Consider the following 17,814-nt stretch of genomic DNA (forward strand, 5'->3'; position numbering starts at 1 on the left):
CAAGACAAAGCCAAGCTTGCTCTGCAAGCCAAAGCCATACAAGCTTACCATTCAATGTCTTTTTTTTTTTTTTTTTTTTTAAATTTATAGAACCATTCAAAGTCATTTGGGTCTCTTCTTCTATTTATAAATAAAGGATATGAGCACCATTATATTTTCATTCATCAAAGTCTTGTGAGTTCTCAAAACACTAGTAACTCCAGTCCTGAGGTGTCCAAGGTGTGTATTAGTGAGTGAAGCCCTCTTAATTCCAGTTCTCTTTGTCTGTGACAGAATGTTTTCTACCATCTTCAGCTGCTTTGGCCTTTCTTACTTTCGCAGCTCCAACGAAATGGATTCTGGTGATCATCAAAACGAAAAGAAAGTCCAAACCAAAAACCCAATTGATCAGAAAGAGAAACCCACCAAAGCCAAGCCAAAAAAGTCTGGACCACCCATTCCAGTATCTTACTTCCCCATCGGCTCAAATCTCTCTCGCCTCTAGTCCTGTTTCTACTTCTTAAACCCAAGAGACTTATCTTCACCTGCAGAAGGTGTTTGATTTTGTGTGTCAAATCCTTATCAAATTTGCAGTCCCTGTTTTGGAATCCTGGAGTGGAGTCATTTGGGTGAGTGACCAAGTTGGGTTCGAAGTAAAACCGTTCAAGTCAGAGAAAAACAAAAAAAAGTGATTGATTCAGAAGGCCTACTCTGCTTCTCAATGCTGCCGGTGATTGCTTTAATCAGGTCCGTCAAGTGGGGGAATTCCGTTGCTTTAATCAGCTCCTAATTCATGAAGCGGAATACGTTAATGTGTGATCAGTATAAGCACTCCCACTTTTAGATTAAGGATTAAGAGTAGGATTGTAAACGGATCGGATTCGGCTCGGATAGTGCTATATCCGCATCCGCATCCGATTAGCTATCGGATGGATTCAGATAGTGCTAAATGGATACGGACATGGATACGGATCGGATATTTTATCTGTTCACATGTAAATATAGTTTGTCGGATAGCTATAGCCTATTCGTATCCGCATCTGTTTAGCTTTCGAACGGATTCGGATAGTGCTAAACGGATATAGACACGAGTACGGAAACGGATTTCGGCTATTCATTTACACCCCTAATTAAGAGCAGAACACTACCCTCTCTCTCTCTCTAAATTTTTTTTTTTTGTTTTTAAAATTTTAATTCAATTCCCTCGTCTTATTAGTTATTAATCTCACTCTCACTCTCTCTTTCTCTTTAATTTTAATTTTTTATTTAATTCTATTGTACCCAATACTAATTAGATACATTACCGATCCGATATCAATTTGATTCCGATCCATGTCGATTGGCCATGGCTCTAATTTGTTTTGACAATCTAGTGCTATAGTGATTTATTACTATGGCGCTATGACACAATGGCGATCTACTGCTGTGGTGCAATGACGATATGATGTTATATCTTAATACAGTTTTCGAATGGTATGTTTCAGTCATCTTCCCCATTTAGTAAAAGTGAACCATCGATTGAAGTACAAGATACTATTATTATCGTTTGAACAATCCAATCAGTAATCACAACGACCCAAATGCAAGAGTGGCACTCTACCAATTGAACTCTATACTCCCGAGTCAAATGGAACTTACATGAAGGAGTTGTTAGATGCTTATTCTATTCCTTTCCTTGGCCCTATTGTGCCATCTTGGACTTGAACCAAAGATCTTGTTGGTGAAGTGAATCATCACACCTATGATCCAAATACTGGAGATCTACCGCTATGGTGTTATGGCAATTTGGCGATATGACGTTATGGCAATCTTGCACATAGCGACCTACCACTATGGCGATATGGTGATCTACCGCTACCAATTCGGCCAATCTAATTACAAGAACCATGTCTTCATCGGTCATTTCAATGTCCCGTATCGGATTGGTGATATGGATCAATCGATAAAACCGATACTTCATACCATATCAGTGCCATGTATTGCATCAGTATCGGTATCAGTATCGACATCAGTGTTGGCCAATACTGATCTGATTGTGCCAAAATGATTTTAAAATAAAGAAAAATTAATGTTGAATAAAATTTTAAGATAGAAAAAGATGTTGAAAAGGAATAAACTAAATGGAAATGATGAAAAATAAAAGGAGAAATATCATCCCCTCCCCTCTAATTTTCCTTAATATCAATTCAATACCCAACTTTTGAAAAAATGATAATGCCCTTTCTTACTTTTTAAATATTCTATCAATCGTACCCTAACCGTTAAAAAATGCCATGTAAAAATTTCTAAAACCCCAAAATACCCTTAATATAATTTTATTCCAATTTTGCCCTCCCTTACTTTCCCTTCGGCATCTTTTTCTCCCATTTCCTCTTCTTCTTCTTCTTCCGCCAGCACCGCCATCATCGCCATCACCCCCCCTGCAACCCCTTTCTCCACCATTCCTCCACAACGCACCACCATACCTATCGCCAGAACCCCCTCTGCAACCCCTTTCCCCACTATTCCTCTACAACGCCCCAGAGCAGGTTGCAGTAGCTGCAACACTCATCTTCCCATGGACAATGCACAGGAACAGGATCGTTTGAGAGCATCTTCTCCGGCAAGACAGTGAAGAAAAAGAAGAGCGAGAAAGAGGTTCAAACAGAAAGTTGGTTTGGAATTGACGTTGTTTCTTCTTGTATCTTCCTAAATTTTCTCATTTGGACCAAATCACAGGCTATAGTTTCTTCGTAATCGTGTTCTTCAGCCATGGGTTCCTTATGGAGCAGCTTGGCACTTACAATTCCCTACCTCATCTCCTTCATTGCTTTTCTGATCGTATTGGAGCAAGTCAGCTACTTGAGAAAAAAGCGAACCCTCCCAGGTCCTCTGCTTGTGTTTCCTTTTCTGGGTAACGCAATCTGTCTGGTTTGTAACCCCACAAAGTTCTGGGACCTCCAAGCATCCTTCGTTAAATCAAGCCCTCTGGGTGTCTCAGCAAACTACATCATTAGTAAGTTCATCGTCTTCATTCGAAGCTCTGAGCTTTCTCACAAGATCTTCACCAACGTTCGCCCTGATGCCTTCCATCTCATCGGCCATCCGTTCGGTAAAAAGCTGTTTGGTGAGCAGAATCTCATCTACATGATGGGCCACGATCACAAGGATCTTTGCCGTCGGATTGCCCCAAATTTCATCCCAAAGCCATCTCAACCTACATCTACTTGCAACAGAAGATCATTTTTGAACACCTAAAACACTGGCAGTCTCTCTGCTTGTAATCCTTCTAAGCCCATAGCTCTTTGTCTCCTCTGTTGTGACTCGTGACATGAATCTCGAGACTTCTCAGACTGTCTTCGTGGTCCTTACTTGAGTGCCAAAGCTCGGGTGGGTTTCAATGGGGATTACAGTCTATTCAATGCGGGGTTGATGATACTACCGATCGATCTCTCTGGATTTGGGTTTTACAAGGCGAGATTCACCGTCAAGAGGCCTTGTGAAACCCTAGTTGTTTGTGAAAGTCGGAGCAAAAGCAAAGATAATGAAGGGAGAAGAACTCTCCTGTTTAGTTGAATCCGGCTTCGACATCGTCTCTGTTAAGGGCTGCCAACAATTAATGATTCACACCCTCAGCCAACTGTAACGTCGTACTTGGGGCGGCAGTGCAGCGTAAGGAGAGAGGCAGTTTACAGTGGGTGGGGAAAGGGGTTGCAGAGGGGAGGTCTGGGAAAAGGGCCGGTGGTGGGGAAAGGGGTTGCAGACAAGCGGTTTTACTTTTTTTATCTGTCTAAACAAGTGGTTTTACATTGAATGGTTAGAGACAAGGGTAATATCGTCTTTTCATATGCTTTTTTTAATGGAGTTAGTCACTTAGGGTACGGTTGATAGTTTATTTAAAAAATAGGAGAAGGAATTATCATTTTGCAAAACTTGGGTATTGGGTTGATATTAAGGAAACTTAGAGGAGAGGGGGATGATAATTCTCCAAAGTAAAATAACAAAATGATAGAATATTAAATAAACAAATTGGAGGAAGGAATTAAATAAAAATGGAGAGAGAGAACTACCACACGGGAACCCAAGATAAGGTCCTCGTACAAGGACCTGATCCGGGCTCTTAGGTCACCAGGATTCAGGTAAGGTTGGGGTTGAGAACATTGCTGCTCTTAAGGTCTTGTGCTTTATTGGAGAGGTGTAAAAGATCGAATACGAATCATATGTGATCAGATCTAGATATTTTCTGATCGGATACGAATACCCTTAAATGGATACAGATGCAAATCGAACTGAATCCGGATTTTCGATTATCTATTTACTTTTCTAAGTTGTGCAACCCAGGCTTTCCTCCCCTAGGCAAATATGAGTCTTTCAACTAGTCAAATCTTCAACAAACTCCATGATCATTATATACTTAATTTTTTTAATTTTTTATTATTAATTAAATATCTATTTGAATGAGATAGATTATGTTCTGGATTGTTTGAATTCAAATCCAAATACCTCTGAAAGGATACCCTAAATGGATATAGATGTGAATTGAATTCAAATTTTTTACTATCTGTTTAAATCCCTACTTTGTTGATATTGACATCCAAGTGCTGCCTAACTGATAGTGATTCATATTTACTTGCCACAGACCTTATAGGTTGGGATTAGTAGAGTCCCTTGACAACCATTGAACGTCTTTGGATCATCTAGATCAATGTTGGATAAGGCTTTTGTTGCACCATAAGATCCACCACCAATCATAGAAAATGCAGTAAAACATAAAACAGAGGTAAATCACCGTTTGGCTTCACTAAATAATAGAGAATGACAATTCCTACTATTTCCCAAACCTGAGACCAAGAACTCTCTACATCCTTATGTTGGGGTTCCACGTTGTAGGAGGAAAAATAGTCCCACATCGGATATGAATAGGAATGTGGGTGGGTTAATAGGTACTTGGACATCCTCTCCTTTTCTCCTTACTGGCTAGCTTTTAAGGTTGAATTCTACTCAAGTCCCTAACAAGTGGTATCAGAGCCAAGGTTGTGACAGGACCAAGGTGTAGCAGGGCCAAACTTGGGGTAAAGCCAGGGCGTGTAAACACGGTGTAATCTTAGAATGGTTCCATGTGGAGGGGGAGATGGAGATAATCTTGATAACTCCCACGTGGAGGGAGAGATTGTTGGGGTTCTACGCGGTAGGCAAAAAAATAGTTTCACATCGGATATAAATGAAAATGTGGGTGGGTTAATAGGTACTTGGGCACCATCTTCTTCTCTCTTTAACAGCTAGCTTTTAAGGATGAGTTCTACCTAAGTCCCTAGCACCCTAACTAACCCTTCTCACTTCTCAGACCCTAGTCATGAAACTCATTCTTCCTTAACATCATCACATAGCAATTTTACGGGTATGAAAATGGACACCACCAAAAAATCCTAATTTGTCGATCGGTCAATATCAGACAGCCTTCACCAATGGTTGGATATAAAATATTTTTAAAATAATTTTAATAAATAATTGTATATATATAATAATATTTTAAAACACTTTGTAAACAATTTACAAACTACAATATCAGAGAGTCTTCATCCACGGTTGAATATAAAACATTTTTTTAATAATTTTAATATATAATTGTATATTTATAATAATATTTTAAAACACTTAGTAAACAATTTACGAACTACCCTAGTACCGAAATTTTTGTCTAATCAGAGTCAGACAATTCTCTCAAGATGTTCTTTCTCCGAAAAATGGATACTTTATTGAGCATCTCATCCATCAATTGTATATTAATTATGCGTCATGTACATCGATATATAGCTAGTGTAGACATCGTCCAAGGAAAACTTGCTCTCCAAGTTAAAGTCATACAAGTTTACCATTCAAAGTCTATTTTTTTTCATATATATACATATAATTAATAGAACCATTCAAAGTCAAAGACCAATTTGGGTCTCTTCTTCTGTTTATAAATAAAGGATTTGAGCACCATTATATTTTCATTCATCAAAGTCTTGTGAGTTCTCAAAACACAACTAACTCCAGTCCAGACTCCAGAGGAGTCCAAGGTGTGTATTAGTGAGTGAAGCCCTCTTATTAATTCCAATTCTCTTTGTCTGTGACAGAATGTTTTCTACCATCTTCAGCTGCTTTGGCCTTTCTTCCTTTCGCATCTCCAGCGAAATAGAAGCTGGTGATCACCAAAACCAAAAGAAAGCCCAAACCAAAATCCCAACTGATCAGAAAGAGAAACCCACCAAAGCCAAGCCTAAAAAGTCTGGACCACCAATTCCAGTATCTTACTTTCCCATCAGCTCAAATCTATCTCGCCTCTAGTACTCTTTCTACTTCTTAATTAAATAACTCTCTCAGTGAAATGAAACAACCAAGGTGATCGAGTTGTCTTCACCAGCAGAAGTTGAAACTTTCAAAAGTCCTTGTTTTGGAATTCTGGGTTACTTGAGGGAAAGAAGAAACGTTTCATGCCACCTCTGGGTTCTGGCCTTGATGATTGCTATTGGAGTGGAGTCATTTGGGTGGGTGAGTGGCCAAGTTGAGTTCGAAGTTGAACCGTTAAAGTCAGAGCCAAAAAAAAAAAAGTGCTTCATTCAGAAGGCCTAGTGTGCTTCTCAATGCTACCGGCTGGGGATCTTTATCCTTTCAATTACACTGTCCGTACTTGAGTCAAGTACATCTAACAGAGGAGGCAGATATGACTATCCTACCCCCTGCCCGAACACACTGCCCGAGGTGGGATCCACCTCCCTCTATTAGATGTATTTGACGATCAAATACGGACAGTGTAATTGAGAGGATAAAAATTCGCCGGGGATTGCTTTAAACAGCTCCATCGAGAGGGACACGTACTGATGAGTGTACCTGCGGAACCGGACTCCATGGCATCACCTTGTAATGTAACTCTGGTTGTTGTGCTGTACTATGATTAATTTGTTGCTCTCTCTCTCTCTCTCTCATTTATTCTTCCTCATCAATTTTTTAAATTTTTTTCCAATTCCCTCTCTTTATTTTAGTTATTAAATCTCATTCTCTCTCTCTCTCTTATTTTTTATTATTTCAGCTATTTATTTATTTTAATTTTTTATTATTTCAATTATTTATTTATTTTAACCTTTTATTATTTCAATTATTTATTTATTTTAACTTTTTATTATTTCAATTATTTATTTATTTTAACTTTTTATTTAATCCTATTGTAACCCAATACCAATCTGATACATGACCGATCCAATAGCTGTAGTTTTGGAAGTAAACGGTTAAGGTATCAGAGAGTCCGGGCAACGGTAGGATGATCATTCCAGCCCCCCCTTGTTAAAGGAACTGGGGAATTGGGCTGAACAGGGAACTGGAGGGGATAAAGATCCGGTGATCTATCGCTACCAATTCGTTCGATCTGATTACAAGTACCATGTTTTCATCGGTCATGTCAATGTCCCGTATTAGATTGGTGATATGAATTGGATGATATGATCGATATTTCATACCGTGTCGAATTGGTATCAGTGTCAATTGCTACAGATCCGACTATGTTGAAGTGGGATTAAAATATAAAAAAATGAAGGACAAAAGATCACTGCTTGGTAGCGTAGTCCCTGCATAAACGTGGAGGGCAATGAGAGTGAGTGCAGAGACATCAACATGGATTGGATTTTTTATTCCAAGAGGGGTAGGGTAATAATTTTATGCAATCCAGTGTCTAGTAGTCTGGGTGCAGGAATCATACGACCAAGCAACATTTCTTTTTTTCCCAAAAATGAATCTTTAATAAAAATTATACAACAAGAAATAAAAAATGAATAGAACAAAAAGAAAATAATGATTCCTATGCTAGATCTGAAACCAAATCAAGAATCGGTTTTGAAATCCGATACTCAAACCTAACCAATCGGTCTTGTTTTGATTTCGGTTTTTTTTCAATTTGTATTTGACACCCTTAATATGAAAAGTATATAATTGAATTTGAGGCTGAAATTTGATATGCGATCAATGTAAACATTAGATATCCAATTATGAAAATTATCAAATCACCCTTCTTCTTTCTTTTTTCTTTTCTTCTCTATCCATTTTTTCAAAAAAAGAAAAAAACACAGTTAATCGAATATGGGTTTATAACTTTCCTATTCAAAGATACAAGGGCTGAAGATGTGAGAAATGTTATCCCCTCCAATTCGTTGTCCGCTCGAATTCCTCCAATTTCTCACATAGGAGCTGAAATGACCACCTTACCCCCTACCTGAATACACTACCCATGTTGGGTAGGGTGGTCATTTTCGCTCCTATGTGAGGAATTTGAGGAAATTGGAGCAGGCATCGAATTGGAGCTGATAATTATTCGAAGATGTGATCGGAGTCGACTCGTGTCTTGTCTTTAACCAAAGAGGGTGAGAGTAGGGGTGTCAACTGATCAGGCTCGGTCAGGTTCGGTCAAGCCTCATGGTTTACACTGTGACCCCCCATTTAAGTATTCGAGCCGGGACTGGTTAGACTTCGGACTATAATTGGGTAATATAATCGGGCCTTAAAGGGTGTAGAACCGGGCTACGGTCAACATAAATATAAACATGCTTTAAAAGGTACAACCATTTTTTTTTTTTGAAAGGTACAACCTATTAAAATTGAATATTTTAATTTATTTTACAAAGATGTGTGCTATCTTGCCACATCTTTTCTGTCTTTTCCTATTAAAATTGAATATTTTAATTTTACAAAGATGTGTGCTATCTTGCCACATCTTTTTTATCTTTTCCTATTAAAATTGAATATTTTAATTTTACAAAGATGTATACCGTCTTGCCACCTCTTTTTTGTCTTTTCCCATTAAAATTGAATATTTTAATTTTACATAGATGTGTACCATCTTGCCACATCTTTTCTGTTTTTTCCCATTAAAATTGAATATTCCAATTGTTTGAACATGGTTAATTCATTAGAAATAGGCTGAAATAATGCAATTCCTATTGGCCCATGTCCCATGATATAAATTTAAGTTAAAAAAATATCATAAAAATATATCCAATATATCAGGCCTAGCCAATCTGTGGATTATTATCCTCTCCAATTCCTAAAGTGTGGCAGGGCGGCACTGCTAGGTGGAGATGTCAACACCTGGCAGCTGCCACATCCAACGGTCCAATCTCATTGATATGGATCGTTTGGATGCAGCAACCGCCAGGTGTCGACATCTCCACCTAGCACTGCCGCACTGCCACACTTCAAGGAACTGGAGAGGAGAATTTTCCTAGAAAGTTAATATCATAAACAAATATACCCAATACATCAGGCCCAACCCAACAGAAAGTTAATGTCATAAACAGATTTGGGCCAACAAATCAACTAGGGCCCAAGCTCACAACAAAGCTTACATGTTAAAGGGTTGGGCTAGGTCGGGCATGGAATCGGTGGGTCTGGTTGGACTCCCGATGGGCTAGTACCCTAAACTGGGACCGCCCGGTTTGTAAGCATGTCGGGCTTAAGCTTGATACATTTCGTAAGCAGACCTAGTGGGGCTGGGCTTTAATCGGACGGGCTCAGTGGGTCTACCAAGCCGGGCCTGAAATTGATACCCCTATGTGAGAGGATTGCTGAGCTAGGCCTGGCTCACTTACATGGAACTAGGTTGAGTTGGACCTACTTTTGTCTAGCCTAGCCCAGCCTGTCGGCATTCCTTATAGTTAAACAGTTCGGTTCGGTTTGGTTTAGCATGCTTACAAGTAGAAACCGAAACCAAATGGTTTCAACAATGAAACACGAACCGTTTATTAAATTGTTTCCGTTAAACGGTTTATTAGGTTTTTTGTAATTTTTATTCAACCAGCTTCTTTCTTTTTAAATTTTTTATTGAAACGTTGTAAACTTAACATTCAATTGAATTATTTATTTTTAAATATTTTCTTTTAATAATTGTAAAATTATAGTTGTTTATATATTTTTAATAATTGTAAAATTATAATTGTTTATTGTTTATTCTAATCATGAATGATTTAACTTACTATGCAGATATTAATAGGTTTTAAAAGATTTATCGTCGGTTTAAACCGTTTAACTAAACAGTCTCAATTTTGAAATCAAAATTGAACCATTTATTAAATGATTTCACAGTTGAGATTCAACCGGTTCAATTCTATTTGTGGGTGATCATCACCTAAAAGTTTTCGTGTAATGACTTCATCTGCTTACTTAAATCTTGGTTTCGCTTTAGGCTCATAGCAAAGGGTCTAGTCTTGAATCAAGTACACTCTTTCAACAGGATCTGCATTTGCTTAGGTCTTTTGCGATGGCATAATTTTTTCTTTAGTGGACATTGATTCGAAGCTGGGCTATAAAGGCAAAAACAACATCATCTTTAGAGTAGTAAACGACTTGCTTGTGGAAGGAGGCTTGTTTGTGAGAGCGGTAGGATGACTAGTGTGGGGTAAACAATTCAGATCGTCTATGGTGCCCTACCCAGAGCGGCCTGAGCGGTGCACAAAGAGGGGGCCCTGCAATGATCACCTTACTGTTGCTCGGGCAAGGTGCTTAGGCAGGGGTAAGACAGTCATTGCAGGGCTCCTGTATGTGCGCCGCTCAGGCTGCTTTGCCCATAACACCGTAGACGATCAAGATCCGTGGGGTAAATGGTTTCAATTTGATTTTGACACCCTTACTTCAAGGAGATTGTCAAGTGAAGTGCTATACTGCTATGTGGTCCATAGACCATACAATACAAGGACGGGTCACAGTGCACGGCTACAATCGCAGCTGTCATTTCAGAATTTCCCACTTGTTAAATAAATAATCACAAGCATGACACAAAGTGCGGGGACCAAGACTTAGAGCCTCTTCCTTTTGACCTCTCGTGCCCTCAAAGGTCCAAAGTCGAAAGGCCAACTAAGCTGCTGTGTTCAATTTGGCTCGGATTGACAGATCTGGGTTGGAATTGGGCTGATCCCGTCTCTAGTCGATCAATAAACAAATTTGTTTGTTTTGGTAGAAAAAAGTTTAATTTTTATTCATTCGAGAGAAGTACAAATTCAGAGATACAACCGTTCTGAATCCACGGAGGGAACAAGGGCCAGACTTTTCGTCTCGACACGGAGAGGGTTTTCGTTGCCCGAGTGTCAGCCAAGCAGCCAAACTGTTACAAGTGCTCTTGATGACCATGGAAATGATTTCTCCACCTTGAAAATCTAGCTTTTTAAAAAATGATATCAAAGCAGATTGTTAATGCACTAGACATGAACTCATGTAATTGAAGCAGTGAGTGCATTTCATTATCAAGAATCAGAGTGATTATAGTACCACATTGATCGGATAATATGCAAATGTAGGGCATACGATTTTAGAAATGGTCTCTCCATAATCCATACTGAAGCTTGGGCTTTTAGGTTGGATGAAAGAATCTGACATGTTCCAATCGATTCTTAACCAATTCAAATTGATTGGTATCAAATTTGAATGAGAAATTGTGTTGACATTATCACATAGTTTTAGCTACCGGTATTAGATCGGTCATTTTTTCAAAACACCTAAGCATCAGTCATTTTCAGGGCAAAATTGTTCAATCCGATCTGATGCAATTGATTCATATCGATATCCACCCGAGACTGATACAGGTACCAATTCATATTGATATCGGTATCAGATCCCGATACCGAGTTATCCATCGTCCAAAACTCCAAATGAATCTGCCCAAATCCACATCACACAACTCACAATCCAAAGAAAGCCACTCTTGACTGAACTTTTCAGCTCCCCAAACACCACCTCAACAAAGCCGCCAGTCATCTTTACTCTTCTTCCCTCCTCTGCGTAGGTATAAATATGAATCCTTTCTCTCTTCGTTCGATTCTGTGTTTGTTAATTCCCTTCTTAGTCTCACTTTGGTTTCGATTTCTATAGAGATGGCTATCGTCAATCGATTCTCATCTTTCTCTGCTTCTCATTCATCATTCCGGTCTAGAAAACCCAGAGATGTTAATCTGCAGCAACCCTCTTGCTCCTTGTCCTACACACCTCCCTCCTCCTCCTCCTCCCCTTCTCCTTTCACAGAAAAACACTCTATGGAGAGATATCAAAGAGATAGGTGGTTATACAATGACCCATCTCTCAATGCTTCTTGTTCTCTCCCATTTGATCCGAATTCAAGTTCCATTAGAGAGAACGATATAGCTCTGCAATTACCCGAGTTGAAGAAGCTGCTTCAGATTTTGAGGGAGAAACGAGAGAATGAAGGGTCCGACGGAGGGAATAGAAGGCTTGGCAATGTGTTCTTGATTGGGACTGGTCCGGGAGATCCTGAACTCTTGACGCTGAAGGCTTTTAAAGTAATTAAAAGTGCTGATCTTTTGTTGTACGATCGGTTGGTGTCGAATGATTTGTTGAATATGGTGCGACCAGAAGCCAGGCTTCTTTATGTTGGCAAGACTGCTGGTTACCATAGCCGTACTCAGGTCCTTTTTTCTCTTCCTAAAATTTCTTTTCCTTGTTGGGCATTAAAATTAAGTCTTTCTGTGACTGCAAGTGCGGGTTTTTACTGATTTTAAGTTTGTTCAGAAATTTATTTTATGTTGCCAAAGAATTTGGTTGGAGGTACATATGTCTTTAGAAGTTTTAACATTGACCTTTCAATTGGAATTGGTTTTGCAGGAGGAGATCCATGAGTTGCTTCTGAGTTTTGCGGAAGTTGGTGCTACTGTTGTAAGGCTAAAAGGAGGGGATCCATTGGTAAGTTTCTACCATGACATGTTCATGGAAATAATTTCCTAAGCAAGAGGAATTAGATTAAGAATGCCTTGTGATTTCCCAAAATGGGTAAAATATGAAATTTTTATTTGGGTTGCTAGGTGTTTGGGAGGGGTGGAGAGGAGATGGATTTCTTGCAACAACAAGGGATTCAAGTCAAGGTTATTCCAGGTACAACATAGTAAAATAGTTTCCCTTCATTTAACTGTAATTGAAGTAGAAACCACTTATGTTCCATACAAGCTTGATCACTGGAGTTTATATCGTGCAGGCATTACTGCAGCTTCAGGGATTGCAGCAGAATTGGGAATTCCATTGACCCACCGGGGTGTTGCAAATAGTGTTAGATTTCTGACAGGGCACTCAAGGAAAGGAGGAACAGATCCTCTGTATGTGGCAGAGCATGCAGCGGATCCTGATTCAACCTTGGTTATTTACATGGGCTTGTCCACCCTCCCATCTCTTGCTCTGAAGCTGATGCATCACGGTCTACCACCTGATACACCAGCTGCTGCAATAGAACGAGGGACTACCCCTCAGCAACGGGTGGTGAGTGCGCATGAATGATAGTTTTCATTTGTCTCAACTGTGTGTGCATGATAAGTACTGCAGGTTCCCTCTATAGTTTACTTTATCTATCCACTATATACTTGTTAGGTGTCCATTTTACTGTCAATTACTCACTGAGTACTGGGTAATAATTAATTTCACATCTATTTGAACCTTAATGTAGGTATTTGCAGAACTTAAGGATCTCATCGATGAAGTTACTTCTGCAAACTTGGTTTCACCAACACTTATCATCATTGGGAAGGTTGTGGCACTCTCACCGTTCTGGCCTCAGTGTTCTAAAGAAGCAGCCGTTTTGGTGGAGTCTCAGTAGTCAAGTGAAGAGACCCAAGGAAAAGGAATGAGTGTATTCATGTTTGAAACATGGCTCTAACTGAGCCTTTCTAAGTGTCGCGCACTCCTACTCTCGATGGATGAACAATCAGTGTGGGTACTCGTACTTTGTGGAAGCACATTGATCTGGTTGTCTTCTAACTGTTTATATTAGAGCTGAGTGGAACTGCTATTACAGTTAGAATTGGACATGGTCTGGTATTTTGGTTACTGTCATCAAGTGGCCTATTATCCATGTTGCCTGACTTGCCTCCACTATATGGAAGAAGGAACCTCATCAATTCCATTGATATATGGAAATTCACTAAACTGCAGGTCCGCAACCAGGGGGAAAGGGAGTTGGGGGGGGGGGGGGGGGGAGAAAGAAAAGCAAGTATCTGGAAGATAGCATGTCTGATTTTACGGATGGATGTCCTTAAGACTCAAGATAGCATGTCTGATTTTAAGGATGAATGTCCTTAAGACTCCCATCGGTTCCATCTCTTTGCTTTGTATGTGAGATTTCCTCTGTCAGTTCCATTAGGCTAGGTGTTGTTATAGAATATGATCACTGTATCAAATTTTTGTGAGAATTGCATTAATTTGTGCTGATTCTGTTTAGCAGAAGTACCATTTTTCAATAAAGCGTAATTTAGTTCTGTTTCATTAAGAAGGAACAGTTTTTGTTTTAAGGCTTCATGTGATATGTTCAATTGCTGTTACCATCTGTCACCAAATCAATTAAAATGCTTTCCTATTCACTATATTCATCCAACTGTATTAAATCTATTTGGAATACATTTTCTATTACAATATATGAAACATAACCGGTTTATTCAAAGTACCGAGACCATGATACTAACATATCCTGATTGAAAATAGGCTACTTTAATCTATAAAAATAATCTAAGTTTCAACAACAAACTCAGCCTTATCCCAACTAAATGGGGTCGGCTACATGGATCCGTGCAAAATAAAGTAGGGAAAACTGAAGTCCATACAAAAGTAGGGCAATGAAAATAAGAGGAATGAAGAAATGAAGAAATGATAGCTGAGAAATGAAAGTAAGAGGAAAGAGGCAACATCCAATTACATGCATCTCCTGCTAGAACATAGAAAGGAATGCTCTACCAACTTTATTCCTTCCAGACATCCAATATTCACTAGAGTTCCCAAAAGATCTGATGATTTTCTTTCTCTTCTTTGTCAGAAGATACTCTCTTCTGTTCCAATTTTTTTAATTTAAGAAATAATTCTATCCATCATTGGTCAAACTATTGTTAGGGTTTTGGCTGTTTTTTTAGGTGTAGTAACTTTATTTCCAAAATACAGAAAAAGTGAGTTCTTATACTATTCATTTCTTTTTCCCAAATGGTGCAGCATTCTAATTTGTGATTTATCTGTCACATTCTCTCTCTCTCTCTCTCTCTCTCACACACACACACACAAACACGTACAAACCTTCTGTGTTATTGTTTTGTAACTTTCCTGACTTGTAGGCATTTGAAGTTCCTGAGAAATTATTGCATATTTGTAATGCAGTTCAATCTATCACTTTTGCAGTTCCTCAGGAGATGGAATAGACAGAGTTCACCATTTGAACCTCTTTATCAAATGTAGGAGAAATTGTAGGTTGCACTGTTTTATATCCAAAGATGAAATGGCAACAGTTAGTATCATGTCATTAATCAACAGAGTGTACTCTCTCTCTAATTTGTTTGTTATACTTAATTGATCACAAAAATATTACAAGAGTCCAGAGAACTTCGTTTGCATCCCAAAGCCATAATAAGGGTGATCAGGTGAGAGATATGGACAGGATTGTCCAAGGAATGGATAATTTGGATGCACTAACTTCTTGTGTTGGTCTGAAATAAGCATTCAAATACATCCCGATTCTTAAATAGTGGAATTTGCAGATTTAGTAACCTTTGGAAAATGGATGAACACCCCCTAAATTCAGTGAGAAAATATCATTGAGCTTTCTGGCATAGTTATCATGGCGTCTAGGCAAACCAAGGCGTTGGAGGGGGCCTAGACGCAAGGCGACCAAAACACCCACCTAGGTGACCAAGGTGACAATAGTTCCTAAGTGACCTTGGTCAACTAAGTGACACCTAGGCGACGCCTTGACAACTATGCTCTCTGGTTCTTCAGTCTTTTTCATAGTTTAGAAGGATGTAAGAGACAAATATTCTACTGCAAGAGGGAAACTTTCATCCATGGCTATAACTTGTTTTTAAAAGAGTGTTTTCCCTTTGTATTACTATCATGTCCGCTATCCATGAGTTCTTTTAGCAGACAGAGAAAGCAGACTTTCTCCACATCTGCATTTGCATCCCCAATCTATGGATGATTGCGAAGAATATTTTTCTCTGTTTCTTGTGGCAACACCCTTACGGCTGACATTGAATAAAAAGATCTGACACAGAAAAGGAAAGAACAGACAAGAAAAGCTAAGAGCTAGACACATGATCAAAGAACCATGGAATGGAAAGAATGGCTACAGCTTACAGCATGAAAATACTTCATAGTAAAGCAGGAAAATAAATTAAGGCATCACAGAAAACCCAAATGGGAACTTGTGTCAACTAGATCAAAATCAGGAGCAGTAGCTTTTAACTACAAATGTCTTATCTGGGTAACTTAGATGGGCATAAATGAATGAACAATCTCAGGCTCCGATAAATTATTTTCGACAGACAAAGCAGGCAATGTCTTCTTACTTGCATAGCCATTGAATATATATCACTGTCAATAGTAAACATTAAAATGGTAAAGGCATACAAAAGATCGAACAAAAGATTAAGGCATCACAGAAAATACTTCATAGGAAAGCAGGAAAATAAATTAAGGCATCACAGAAAACCCAAATGGGAACTTCTGTCAACTAGATCAAAATTAGGAGCTCTAGCTTTTAACTAAAAATGCCTTATCTGGTAACTTAGATATACGGCTACAGCTTACAGCATGAAAATACTTCATAAGAAAGCAGGAAAATAAATTAAGGCATCACAGAAAACCCAAATGGGAACTTGTGCCAACTAGATCAAAATTAAGAGCTCTTGCTTTTAACTACAAATGCCTTATCTGGGTAACTTAGATGGGCATAAATGAATGAACAATCTAAGGTCCAATATTCAGGCTCCAATAAATTATCTACCTTTTGACAGTTAAAGCAGGTAATGTCTTCTTAATTGCATATCCATTCAATATCTATCACTTTCAATAATAAAACATTAAAAGAAAAAGGGCAAACAAAAGATAGAACAAAAAAGACCAACTTAATAACAGAAGAAATGGTGAAGAAGAGGAGAAAAATAAGAGAAGTGGAGAAGTGCTAACAGAAGGTGACAAATCAATCTCTGCAACTTCGCCATCTTTGAACTTTTCCAGTAACTCTGAGCTGGCACAATAAAAAATGAAGAATGTGAGAGGATTTTTTCTTAAGCAGCAGCGGACATAGATACCTTATACATTGTGTTTAGGGACTAAATACCTTATATATTGTCTTTAGGGGCTTTTCCAGTAAAAGTCCCTGTTTAGGGATAGTGTCATATTTTTAGGGTGTTCTCATTAATCGCCACTACAATAGATTTCTAGGGGCGTGTATTCTGTAAAGGATTCATGAAGGAACAATGGCTCACAATTTTCGTGTAGACTGGAATTACTAGATCTTATTCTGTCACTGAGGCTTGTAACAACTTAATCCTATTTCTTTGGTTGTGGAGAAAACATTGTATGCACTTATATTCTGCAAAAAGTCTGGCTAGGGTTATGGCAGAAGTTGTTTCTTACCTCCTTTCTTCTGCCTAATTTAATTTACTTTTGTCTCTTGTTTTCTAGTGTTGGAGCTTGTTGTTAGAAATTTACAGGTAGAATATTCTGATATGATGCTAGTGCTTCGACTTTATGTCTAGTTCTTTTATTACATTAATTTTTTTTTTATTGGAAGTGATAACTTTTCAATCCAGAGCTGTAGTTAGCTTACTTAATGAGAACTGTCTTCTTCTCAATGTCATTACTCTTTAAACAACCTAGTGCAAAGTGTGATTGTTCTTCATTCAATGCAGTGATGAATTTTGGTTCTTCAACTTATTTGTTCAGAAAGTCTTTTCTTTTGTATCATTGGTCTTGCAGTAGCTTAATATTTCCCAAGTGTTCTTTGTTCACATCCATTTTTTTTTGGGAAATTTTGTCTATACTGAATTTTAATAGTCATTACCCACTTCCAAGTATTTT

The 17,814-nt window shown here is 38.5% G+C and overlaps 1 protein-coding gene and 1 pseudogene across 1 annotated transcript; both read left to right on the forward strand.

The window, feature by feature from the left end:
* The first annotated feature begins 2,730 nt into the window (after positions 1 to 2,730).
* LOC122642327 lies at positions 2,731 to 3,534 on the forward strand (annotated as a pseudogene).
* Positions 3,535 to 11,814: 8,280 nt separating this feature from the next.
* LOC122641632 (S-adenosyl-L-methionine-dependent uroporphyrinogen III methyltransferase, chloroplastic-like) lies at positions 11,815 to 13,890 on the forward strand. Its single transcript, XM_043834918.1, has 5 exons — positions 11,815 to 12,398; positions 12,595 to 12,672; positions 12,792 to 12,861; positions 12,962 to 13,239; positions 13,424 to 13,890. Exons 1-5 carry the CDS (start codon positions 11,850 to 11,852, stop codon positions 13,571 to 13,573), a joined length of 1,125 nt encoding a protein of 374 aa, XP_043690853.1. The 5' UTR covers positions 11,815 to 11,849; the 3' UTR covers positions 13,574 to 13,890.
* Positions 13,891 to 17,814: the final 3,924 nt, after the last annotated feature.

The sequence above is a fragment of the Telopea speciosissima genome, chromosome 10 (genome assembly GCF_018873765.1).
Source record: "Telopea speciosissima isolate NSW1024214 ecotype Mountain lineage chromosome 10, Tspe_v1, whole genome shotgun sequence".
In the NCBI taxonomy this organism is placed as follows: Eukaryota; Viridiplantae; Streptophyta; class Magnoliopsida; order Proteales; family Proteaceae; genus Telopea; species Telopea speciosissima.